This window comes from Cornus florida, unplaced genomic scaffold (assembly GCF_030987335.1).
Source record: "Cornus florida cultivar Cherokee Brave unplaced genomic scaffold, ASM3098733v1 CherokeeBrave_3.0.0_Hap2_Chr04, whole genome shotgun sequence".
Lineage (NCBI taxonomy): Eukaryota > Viridiplantae > Streptophyta > Magnoliopsida > Cornales > Cornaceae > Cornus > Cornus florida.
The window spans coordinates 50,986,392-50,998,669 of NW_026775574.1; the positions used below are offsets into that span (position 1 = coordinate 50,986,392).

Below are 12,278 nucleotides of genomic sequence, written 5' to 3' on the forward strand. Positions count from 1 at the left end.
CCATATGTAGCAAGCCGGGAGTTATTGACATTTACACTCCAGTTTGAGGGGGAGTGTTGTACAATATTGTATGAGTTGTCACACGTGTACAGTTAGTATTGTATGAGTTGTCGCCTACCCATCATTACCACATATGGAATTACCATGTGTAGGGTTTACTTGTTCCCCACTCACCTACTCCCGTAACTTCTCCTATATAAACACCATTGTATTATTGTATTACTCACTCAATAACATATGCATTTTCATATATTCTCTTTCTCACTCTCTCTTTCAACAAAAACAATCTAAGATTTGTGCTTATATTTTTGTTCAAAAGGTTCAAACTCTTCCACGATCATCTTTAACTCTCTCTTGTTCTCCCACCAACCAAGCTTTGCATGTGGATGGTCTCTCTCCTCTCTCTCTCTCTCTCTCTCTCGTCTTTTCTCTCTTCTTCTTTGTCCTCTTTTCTTTCTACTTCTTCACAAACCCTATATTCTTTTTGTTGAAAAAGAGATATTCAGTTTTAATAAAACCAGATTTTAGGATATGATAGGCGTGTAAATATAGATAGTCAATGACCAGATTTTAGGGGATATTTTAGTGTACAACTTGTAGCTTCTATTAGTGTACAGCCTGTAGCTTCTGTTAGTATACAGCTTGTAATTACAGCCTATAGTTTGCTGTTACAGCCTGTAGTCAACTTGTAGTTTCCTTTTTTTAAGCCCCTTGTATTTCCTATTTAACTAAAGCATTGTAAACCATTCAAAGTAAGGCAAAATACAGATTCCTTTCAATCTTGAAATCGCCTATTTGGTATCAGAGCATCTTACCGATTCTTCTAGAAAAAAAAAAAAACCTTAGCCGTCTCTTTTTTTTTTTCTCTCTTCCAAACAACCCTGATCACCATGTCTGATGACATACCTGAGTCCAAGACCAAGACCTTTGAGTCCCAAGTCCAAAACTCTCAGACACACTCGGTCCAGATTACCACAATTCGGCTAAATGGTGAAAACTTCTTTCGCTGGTCCCAGTCCGTGTGGATGTATATCCGAGGCAGAGGCAAAGGCAAAATGGGCTACCTAACAGGAGAAAAGAAGGAACCAAAACCTGAAGATCCATCCTACTCGACCTGGGATGCAGAGAATTCGATGGTGATGACCTGGTTGGTGGAATTCAATGGAGGAGGACATCAGTTCTAATTATATGTGTTACCACACAGCAAAAGAACTCTGGGACAATGTCAACCAGATGTATTCAGACCTGGGAAATCAGTCTCAAGTCTATGAACTAACGTTGAAACTCGGAGAGATCTGTCAATGAGATAATAGTGTTACAAAATATTTCAACTCTCTGAAACGTTTGTGGCAGGACCTTGATTTGTTCAGCAATTATGAGTGGAAATCGCCTGAAGATTGCAACCATTACAAAAAGAAGGTGGAAGACAACCGTATCTTCAAGTTTCTCATGGGACTCAATGTCGAGTTTAATGAAGTGAGGCAGAATAATTGGACGACAACCCTTGCCTTTAATCGATGAAATCTTCTCCGAGGTTCGAAGAGAGGAAAGTCGCAGGCTAGTCATGCTTGGAAAAAAGTTATCAAATGGTGCCATTGAGACCTCTGCCTTGGTCGCATCTGAAGCGAATATTGGCAGGAAACATAATGAAAAGCCCCGTCTTTGGTGTGATCACTGCAACAAGCCTCACCATACCCGTGAAACCTGCTGGAAAATTCATCGTAAACCAGCGAATTGGAGAGTAAGCAGGAAGGCAGATTCAACCAGGAAGGCAGATTCAACCGAGCCCCATCAGCTCATGAAGCCGAGGCACTTCCCTTCAGCAAAGAACAGATGGATCATCTTCTAAAATTGCTGAAAAAGCCGCAGTTGTCTCTAAAAGTCTCGAATTAAGATTTAGGGTTTCAAGTAGTCGACATAATGGGAGTGTTCACGTTCGTGTGCCGGAGCTCCGGCAAAGATTGGAGTGCGAAGCAACTCTTCGGCGACCTCGAAGCCTCAGCTGGCTCTACTTACGAGTTGCAGAGGAAGCTCGTCCAAGAAGCCCTGTCCTGCGACTCCTCCTGTGTGCAGTCCTCTTTCTCTCTCATCACTCCCTCATCCGCTGTTTTCCAGGTGATTGTTGGTGGAAGCATTGGAGGTGGTGGAGCTACAACAGCAGCTCCTGGAGGTGGTGGTGCCCCAGCTACTGAAGCACCTCCAGCTCCTGAGAAAAAGGAAGAAAAAGAGGAGAGTGATGATGATATAGGATTCTCACTCTTTGATTAGTACATCTTTCTATACGATGTACCCTCACTTTTATTCAAGTCTGTTTTAGCTCTAGAATTTTTGATAGTTTGAAATGAGAACTAGTGAATTTATGGAGATTTCTTGTTTACTCAAAAAAATAAAAATAAAAATAAAAATTAAAAAAAAAAAAAAAATTGCTGAAATTCAATTCCTCATCTGGTACTCCTAATGCTTCTCTTGCTCAAACAAGAAACAACCCGAATGCCTTATCTTATCGTTCAAATTCCAGTGTTACCCCATGGATCATTGATTCAGGGGCTTCTGACCATATGACAAGTTTTTCTCATTTATTTCAAACTTATTCACCCAGTTCTGGCTCTGAAAAAATCAGAATAGGCGATGGTTCTTATTCTCCTATTGCAGGCAAAGGTTTGGTAAAACTTTCAAAAATTATTGATCTTAAGTCTGTCCTTCATGTCCCTAAGCTTGCTTGTAACCTTTTATCAGTTAGTAAATTGTCTAAAGACTCTAATTGTCGTGTTATCTTTTTTGAATCCTATTGTGAATTTCAGGACCAGAGCTTGGGGAAGACGATTGGCAGTGCTAAGATGATAGATGGTCTCTACCATTTTGAAGATGATATTTCAAGTAATAAAAAGGCTCAAGGTTTGAGTAGTTTTCGTTCTATCCTTGTTAGAGAACTTAGACTAGGGCATCCTAGTTTCTCTTTTCTTAAAAAATTATTTCCTTCTTTGTTTAAAGGATTGGATTGTTCATCTTTTTATTGTGAGAATTGTTTTTTATCAAAGAGTCATCGTACTACGTATTCTCCCAAACCTTACCAAACATCAAAACCATTTTATTTAATCCATAGCGATGTTTGGGGCCTTCTAGGATCACAACTCTTTCTGGAAAAAAATGGTTTGTGACTTTTATTGATGATCATACATGTTTGTGTTGGGTGTATTTAATGAATGAAAAATTTGAGGTTGAAAAATTATTCAAGGATTTTTATTTGATGATTGAAAATCAATTTCAAACAAAAATTGGCATTCTTCATACTGATAACGGCACCGAATACTTTAATGAAGTTTTAGGAAGTTTTTTAACAGAAAAAGAAAAAATTTCACCAATCCACTTGTGTTGACACGCCCCAACAAAACGGAATTGCTGAAAGAAAGAATAAACATTTACTTGAAGTTTCTCGTGCCATCATGTTTTCAATAAATGTTCCTAAGTATTTGTGGGGTGAAGCTGTTTTAACAGCAACATATTTGATTAACAGGATGCCTAGTCGTGTTCTTAACTATTTTACACCCCTTGAAAGCCTTGGAATTTTTTTTCCTGAAACTCGGATTTATTCCAACCTGCCTTTGAAAGTATTTGGGTGCGCTATCTTTGTCCATTTACCTAGTAGACTTCGGTCTAAATTGGATCCTCGGGTTGAAAATTGTGTATTTGTTGGGTATGTCCCGAATAAAAAGGGGTACAAATGCTTCAATCCGAAAACAAAAAAAATGTTTATCAGTATGGATGTCTTTTTTCTAGAAAATCATCCTTATTTTCAGATAACTTTTCTTCAGGGGGAGAAAGAGAGTGAAGAAAATTTTAGGGAGATTTCTACAATATTCCCTTACCTAAAACTATTGTCTCACACTCTATTACTCCAAACACTGATCTTTTTAAACAGGGAAATGGTGTTCTACAATCAGGAAACCCGGGGCCTCCTAGTCCTAATCTGCCGAGCCTTACTGTATCTCCAACAGGGGGAGAAATCCTACCAACGGTTCCAAAAAAACGGAATCCTGAGCTTCTGGTTTATAACAAGAAAAAGACTCATCAAAAGAGTAGAGAGCCTACTTTTGTACCTGAGCAACGCCAATCAGAGGTCCCGAGCAATGACTCCCTGAACACTCTAAGGTACTCTAAATCCTAACTTGTCTATAGTTGTCCTTATTAGTTCTGATCGTACAGAGTCACCTAGCCAAGTTCCTGTAGACCTTGATATCCCTATAGCTGTTAGAAAAGGAATCCGAACCTGTACCCAGCATCCCATTGCCAAATACTTGTCTTATGATAAACTTTCCCATAAACATAGGGCCTTTACTTCAAATATTTCTCACTTGTTTGTTCCAAGAAACATTCGGGAAGCACTAGATGATCCGAATTGGAAATCAGCAGTGTGAGAGGAGATGAATGCTCTTAAAAGGAGTGGAATGTGGGAGATAGTTGACTTGCCCAAAGAAAAGAAAACTGTTGGGTGTAAATGGGTTTTCACTATTAAGTGTAAAGCTGATGGTAGTGTGGAAAGATACAAGGCAAGACTTGTGGCGAAAGGTTTTACGCAAACGTACGGCATTGATTACCAAGGGACGTTTGCTCCTGTAGCAAAAATAAATTCTATCCAAGTCTTATTGTCGTTGGCAGTCAATTCTAACTGGCCATTACATCAATTGGACATAAAAAATGCCTTTTTAAATGGAGACTTGGAAGAAGAAGTGTTTATGAGCTTGCCACCTTGGTTCAAAGGAAAACACAGTCAGAGCAAAGTCTGTAAACTCAAAAAATCCCTGTACGGTTTGAAACAGTCTCCAAGAGCGTGGTTTGAACGCTTTGGAAAGGCTGTGAAGAGTCATGGGTATCATCAGAGTCAGGCAGACCATACCATGTTCTACAAACACGGTGAGGAAGGGAAAATTGCCGTTTTAATTGTGTATGTGGATGGTATAATTTTGACAGGTGATGACATTGAAGAGTTGACCAGACTGAAGAAGAAACTTGCTAAAGATTTTGAAGTCAAAGATCTGGGAGCATTAAAATACTTCCTTGGAATGGAATTTGCCAGGTCAAGAGAAGGAATTTTCGTGAATCAACGAAAATATGTACTTGATTTGCTTAATGAGACAGGACTACTCGGGTGTAAAGCTGCTGACACTCCAATTGAAGTCAACCTGAAGTTAGAAGCTGCCGAACCCGAGAATATGGTTGATCGTGAAAGATATCAGAGATTGGTGGGAAGACTAATTTACTTATCTCACATACGCCCAAATATAGCATTTGCAGTCAGTATGGTGAGTCAGTTCATGCACTCTCCTGGACAGGAACACTTTGAAGCAGTGTACAGGATTCTGAGGTACTTAAAGGGCTCACCAGGTAAAGGACTTATATTCAAAAAACAAGGTCATTTGCAAGTGGAGGTATACACAGATGCTAATTAGGCAGGTAGTATAGTTGATAGACGATCTACCTCAGGATATTGCACCTTCGTTGGAGGAAACTTAGTCACGTGGCGAAGCAAGAAACAAAATGTAGTAGCGAGGAGTAGTGCAGAAGCCGAGTTCAGAGCACTCGCCCATAGGATTTGCGAAGCTATATGGTTAAAAAGACTCCTTGAAGATTTGAAGGTTACTGTTTCTCCTCCAATGAGAGTCTACTGTGACAACAAAGCTGCCATTTCAATTGCTCATAATCCAGTCCTCCACGACAGAACCAAACATGTGGAAGTTGACAAACACTTTATCAAGGAAAAGCTTGACTGTGGTATGATTTGCATTCCTTATGTCTTTACTACTGAACAAGCTGCAGACATCCTTACCAAAGGACTACACAAGAGACAGTTTGAAGTTTTAAGAAGCAAGCTAGTTATGGAAGACATCTACAAGCCAGCTTGAGGGGGAGTGTTGAAAAAGAGATATTCGGTTTTAATAAGACCAGATTTTAGGATATGATAGGCGTGTAAATATAGATAGTCAATGACCAGATTTTAGGGGATATTTTAGTGTACAACATGTACCTTCTATTAGTGTACCGCCTGTATCTTCTGTTAGTATACAGCTTGTAATTACAGCCTATAGTTTGCTGTTACAGCCTGTAGTCAACTTGTAGTTTCCTTTTTTTTAGCCCCTTGTATTTCCTATTTAACTAAAGCATTATAAACCATTCAAAGTAAGGCAAAATACAGATTCCTTTCAATCTTGAAATCGCCTATTCTTTTTTTCCTTTCACAACAAGATTCTTTTTGTGTCTCTTTTTTCTTTTTCGTCTTGTTTTCATGAGTTTTTTCCTATTCTATGGATTCTTACCTTTATTTTTAACTAAGCCCTAATTCTTTTTCTAACAAAACCCTAATCCTCTTTGTTTCTTTTTTGTTTTCTCTTTCTTAACTCTCTTTCTACCATTCTTTATTTTTCCTAGCAAAACACAATTTTATTTTTAATTATTAAGTTGATAAAAAAATTAGGATTTGACATGTCACCGTGCCATGTCATATCCATGTACCGTATCCGTTTTTGCGCTTCTTAGCTTGGACAGATCCCCACCCAATTTTATCCATAGTCTAATATACCCTCCAACTCTTGGTTTTGAGCCAATCATACTCTTCCCTTTGACAGCCATTTCCACTACCCCTACATTACAGACAACAATAAAGACATTGCTAATCTACTGTTTGCTAATCTAAAATTCTTCATAAGAACTGTTGTAAAGCATAAGACGTAAACGAAGAGAAAAAAAAAAAACAACTAGAACACATAGATATTACGTGGTTTAGCCACTAGGGCCTACATCCATGGCACAAAGAGTCAAAAGGGCTACATCACTTTTATAATATTCTCTTAATTCATATATAATACAATGGTGCAGACTCCTTTATATAGGAGAAGAAAATATGAGAATGGAAAGAATTAGAAAATAGGAAACGACGAGGATTTTTCTCCACTGATTCCTCTAGTAACACTAAATCTTCAATAATAGGAAACAACATTAATTAATAAAAGATTTTCCTCTTCCTCCATAAATCTTTAATACTCCCCCTCAAGTTGGAGCATGAATGCCTATCTTGTCATTGAGATGACGAGTAACAACAAGTGTGAATGATGAATAGAGAAGAGAGAAGACGAAGAAAAATGCTACCAAACACACCGACAGCCCAAACAAGTCAACAAAAAACAGCCGGAGACACGACAAAGGCGAGGACAATGCTACCGAACACACCGGCAGCCCAAACAAGTTGATAAAAACTACTTGAGACATGGCAAAGATGAAGACAATGCTGCCGAACACACCAGCAGCCCAAACAAGTCAATAAAAATTGTCAAGCACGGCAAAGAAGAAAAACATTACTGTCGAACAAACCAACAGTCCAAGCAAGTCACAAATAGCACCGAAAAACCATTAGCAACATTTTAGATGCTAAGGGAATACCCCAAAATAGGGTCCGAACCTAAGAAGAGAAATTAGGCTCTAATACCGTGTTGTAAATAATGAAATAGAAGTGAAGATCCTCTTATCTTCAGTTCTTATTGAAGATTTAATGGAGGAAAATCTTCAATAAGAACTGAAGATAGAGGATCTTCATAAAGACTTGGAACAATATGATCCTTTACAAACAACCTAAAGGGTTAGCTTTGTTAACACACCAAATCTTAATATTAGGTGCCTACTCCTAAATTTTCTACAAGGGTCATAATCAATGAAATGTTCGTCCTATGTCACTTGAGCCTCATTTTACTTATTTCATTATAAGAATCTTTTGGAGTTAAATGAACTCAATTGCACATGGTTCAAATAAAGCATGTGAAAGAATCAATGATAATTACAAGAATGATGACAATATAGGAACAGTAATAATTGATGGCAAACTCCCTAGAACATTATAATTCCATTATGATTTACTTAGAGAAGTTTAAGATTTTTTTTTGATAAGTTAGAGAAGTTTAAGATTTATAAGAAATTCCTTGTCGGTGACCCTACCTCACCGTGTATAATTCAAAGATACAAAAATTTATTCCTAGATTCTGATTTTTATTCAATGTCTATTCTAACAGCAGATACTTTCTGCCCACAACAATTATCTTAAATTTCCCAACATGTAGTCAATTCACCAATTCACTATTGAATTTCCAGATACTCCTAGTGCATATTGTTGGAATGTTTATGTGTGTGTGTGTGTATATATATATACGTATATATCTATGTTGGGTCATGCAGTAATTACACATAGTTGGTAGGGTCATTATGTAATTAGTTCATTCTTGTACCTTTATATAAGCTTCGTTTGTCTTAGGGTTGAAATACAATTGCAGCCTCCATCATCTCTCTCTCTCTCTCTCTCTCTCTCTCTCTCTCTCTTGTTAGTTTGAACACGGTATCAGAGCCATACGAAATCGTGGGTGTGGGAAACTGAAATTGTGTTGTTCTTGTATAGATCGAAATCACGATTGAGGTCAAACCTGTTCTTTGCTGAAGGTTTGGTTGCCGGTCTGTTCAGAGCTCGTTCGTCGTCCTCAGATCTGAAGCCCCGTTTGGTTGCTCGTGTTGTTGCCGCTTTGGCTGTCGTCGAGCTCGCTGCCTTCTACCGTCGTTATTTGGAGAGGTGATGCTTCATCAATTTTTTTTTTTTTTGGCCGGAAGTTGCAGAGGTTCTGTTCAGTGTGGTGTCGCTGCTTGTTGATTCGGCCACTGTTGCGTGCTTGCCGACGTCTGTTTGTGAAGAAGAAGAACTGTGTTTGGCTACGCGGTTATGCTATCCAAACCTTGGTTTACTAAAACCAGAGTTGCAGAGATCTGGTTCTGATTCGACCTGTTTGACCAGATTCGACCCGTTTACCCAGATTCAACCCGTTTGCCCAAATTCGACCTGAATACAAATTCAGCCAATTTTTTTCCAGGTTCGATAATTTATTTTGTTCTCTTCTCCATGGCTACCGATTCAGACTTGTTATCTTCCTCTGCTTCCTTCAATCCTCCCATGACTTCAGTAACGCTCAATGGCAAGAATTACGTTTTATGGGCAAGTTAGTAGCAATTTTCCTGAAAGCTAAAGGCTTAGGCACTCATTTGGTTAAGGATAAACCTAAAGACAATGATGCTGGTTTCAGTTCATGGGAACAAAGGGATGCTCAGATCATTTCTTTAATGTTGAATTGTACTGAACCCCCATATTAGCTCCAACTTGTTGTATTTGGATACTGCCAAGGAGATATGGGACCGACCCCAACAGTTATATTCGGGTACTGGTAATATCACTAGAATTTATGAGGTGTGCAGACAATTCTTTGACCTCCAGCAAGGTACCCACAATCTAGAAGAATACTTCTCATGGGCAATGGGAATTTGTGAAGAAATGAACTTGTATCAACCCATCACCTCTGATGTGAAGAGTATGCAACAATAACGTGAGAATTTTAATGTTGTTCGTGTTCTCACAAGGTTTTCACCAGAGTATGAACCCGTTCAAGCACATATTTTGGGTAGCCCGACACTTCCCTCTCTTCATGATATGTTATCCAGACTCCAGCGTGCTACTCTATCTTGTGGCGCTTCAAGGGGTGCTTCAAGTGGTGTCATTACTCCTCCTAGCGGTGAATGTTCTGCCTTAGTTGTCTCCCAGGGTGGCTTTCAGTCTTCTCGTAGCTGTGGCGGTCATTTTACCCGTGGTTGTGGCCGTAGCAGAGGCAAAGACTCGAAACTCTATACTCACTGTGGTTTTACTAATCACTCTATCAACTACTATTGGGCTCTTCATGGGAAACCGCCACCTTATCCCTATTCACATCACGTGACCTCTAATGAAAGGGATTCTTCTTTCTCTGCCACACCAACTGCTTCACACTTGGCTGTTGAGCCTGCTTTCACTGCCACACCAACTGCTTCACACTCGGTTGTTGAGCCTGCCATGGTCACGATTCCCCGTGATGAGTATGCTCAGCTTATGTCTCAACAATGGCCCTCCCCTCATCTTCCATGGTTTCCTTTGCCCAATCAGGTAGTGCACCTACATGTCGCTTGTCCTCTCGTCAGAGTCTCAGGATTCTTGACTCTGGCGCATCCAATCACATGACTGGTAGTTTTCATCTCTTATCTGAATTTCATTATGTTCCTTCCTCTCAAAGTGTTACTCTTGCTAATGGCTCATCAACTAAAGTTTTGGGTTTAGGAACCACTCATCTCACCTCTTCTATGTTCCTCTCCTCTGTATTATATGTTCCTCAATTCCCTTTTAATTTGATATCTATTAGTAAAATTACTAAATCTCTTAATTGCTCCGTTACATTTTATCCCGCATGTTGTATTTTTTAGGATCTCATGACGAAGAAGAAGATTGGTACGGGACATGAACTAGGTGGCTTGTATTACTTTGATTTTGCACCATCTCCCACGGCTTTTCAATCATCTTTGTGTTCTTTCCAGTGGCACTGTTGTCTCGGCCACCCATCATTATCAGTTTTGCAACGTCAAGTCCCCAGTCTTAGTCGTGTTGAGTCCATGTCTTGTAAAACATGTCAGCTTAGTAAGCATTGTCATGTATCCTTCAAACCTAGAGCTACTAATCGTGTTGCTAGTTCTTTTCAGTTAGTTCATTCAGATATATGGGGGCCAATAAAACATATTTCTATTAATGGATTTCGTTATTTTGTGACATTTGTGGGCGATCATTCTCATATGACTTGGTTGTTTCTAATGAAAAATCGTTCTGAATTATTCTCTATTTTTAAAATATTTCGCAAAGAAATAAAAACTCAATTTGGGTGTTCCATTAAAGTTTTACGTTCTGACAATGCTAAAGAAAATGGAGTAGCTGAACGTAAAAAATCGTCATATCCTGGAAGTGTGTCGTGCCTTTTATTTCATATGCATGTTCCTAAACGTTTTTGGAGTAGTGATGTTCTTACGGCCTGTCATCTTTTTAATCGGATGCCCTCGTCGGTGTTACAAGGGAAATCTCTTCATTTTGTTCTATTTTCCAACTCCGAGTCGTTTAATCTTACTCCCCAGGTCTTTGGATGTGTGTGTTATGTCCATAACCTTGGACCCGGTCTTGACAAACTCAACTCTCGTGCCACTAAGTGTGTTTTTCTTGGGTATTCTTGCCCTTAGAAGGATTATCCTTGCTACAGTCCTCATTTTCAACACTATTTCACTAGTGTTGATGTCTCCTTTTCTGAGTCTCTCCCATATTTTTCTGATTCTACTCCTCTTCTCGATATTTCTCCTGAGCCACCTATGCCAACTGTTCCCTCTCTATTCCCTGCTCCCGCACCTCCTCGCTCCGTTGTCCCCAGTGTTATTAAAGGCTCAAGGTGCACCAAGGCGTTAGAGGTCTAGGCGCGAGGCGCGCGCCTGAGTGAAGTGAGGCGCACAATTGAAATTTTAAACTATCATAATAGCATTCATATCTCACAAGTCATATCAATATTCTAAAAAATTAATATCAAATATAAAAAAGTAAATCCATCAACTATATAAGCATTTAAGAACCATAAAACATAGCACAAATTTGTTTTCTTGAAAGGCAAAACGGAGTACAAAACGAATTAAATCGATTAAAAAAAAAAAACTGTTTACAAGAAAAGAAAAGAAAAAAAAAAAAAAAAAAAAAAATAGAGCCAAAAAAAAAAAAGGCAGAGACAAAAGAAGTAGATGAGAAAAGAGAGTGTTAAAGAAGAAAAGGGAGAAAAAAATAGAGCCCAAAAAAAAAAAAGGACAAAGAGAAGAGAACCAGACAGAGAGAAAGAAGTAAACAAAGATGAAAAGAGAGGAGTAGAGGAGAAGAGGGGAGAGAGAAGCAGAGGAGAAGAGAGAGAAGAAGAAGAAAGAACTAACATGGCTTTATCATTCATCACTACCACTAGGACTTCGTCGTTGCTCTCACAGTCTTGCTCTTTCTATGTTCGGTCTTGGACTTTCTTATTTGTTTATTCTTTTGAACAAAAGATCCTTCTATGATATGCTTAGGCTTTCTTATTTGTTTATTAAGTTGCCAAAAGTACCCTTTTTGGCTTAAGAGAGAGAACAATCATTTAAAACAAAAAACAAAAAACAGCGAGGCGCGCCTAGGCGCACCTTGACAAATAGGATGAGGCGCAACTGAGGCGCGCGCCTAGTAAACATTAGTGAGCCTGGGATGACAATAGGCGCTAGACCTGTGCCTCGAGCCTAGGCACGCCTAGGTGTGCCTTTAACAACACTGGTTGTCCCATTGCAAGTTTATACTCGACAACTTCGACCGCCTACTTCGCTCCCTCTATCTCCTTCAGAGTCTTCAGATC

The 12,278-nt window shown here is 39.1% G+C and overlaps 2 protein-coding genes across 4 annotated transcripts in view; one reads left to right on the forward strand and one right to left on the reverse strand.

The window, feature by feature from the left end:
• Positions 1-12,278, reverse strand: part of LOC132303235 (pantothenate kinase 2) — a 43,937-nt gene that overhangs the window by 18,311 nt on the left and 13,348 nt on the right. The gene's annotated exons all lie outside the window — the stretch shown is intronic.
• Positions 1,852-2,423, forward strand: LOC132302229 (large ribosomal subunit protein P3-like). Its single transcript, XM_059799092.1, has one exon. It carries the CDS (start codon positions 1,921-1,923, stop codon positions 2,266-2,268), a length of 348 nt encoding a protein of 115 aa, XP_059655075.1. The 5' UTR covers positions 1,852-1,920; the 3' UTR covers positions 2,269-2,423.

Coding starts and splice junctions, on each gene's coding strand:
- LOC132302229 (XM_059799092.1), top strand. CDS start 1,921: ATGGGAGTGTTCACGTTCGTGTGCCGGAGCTCCGGCAAAGATTGGAGT.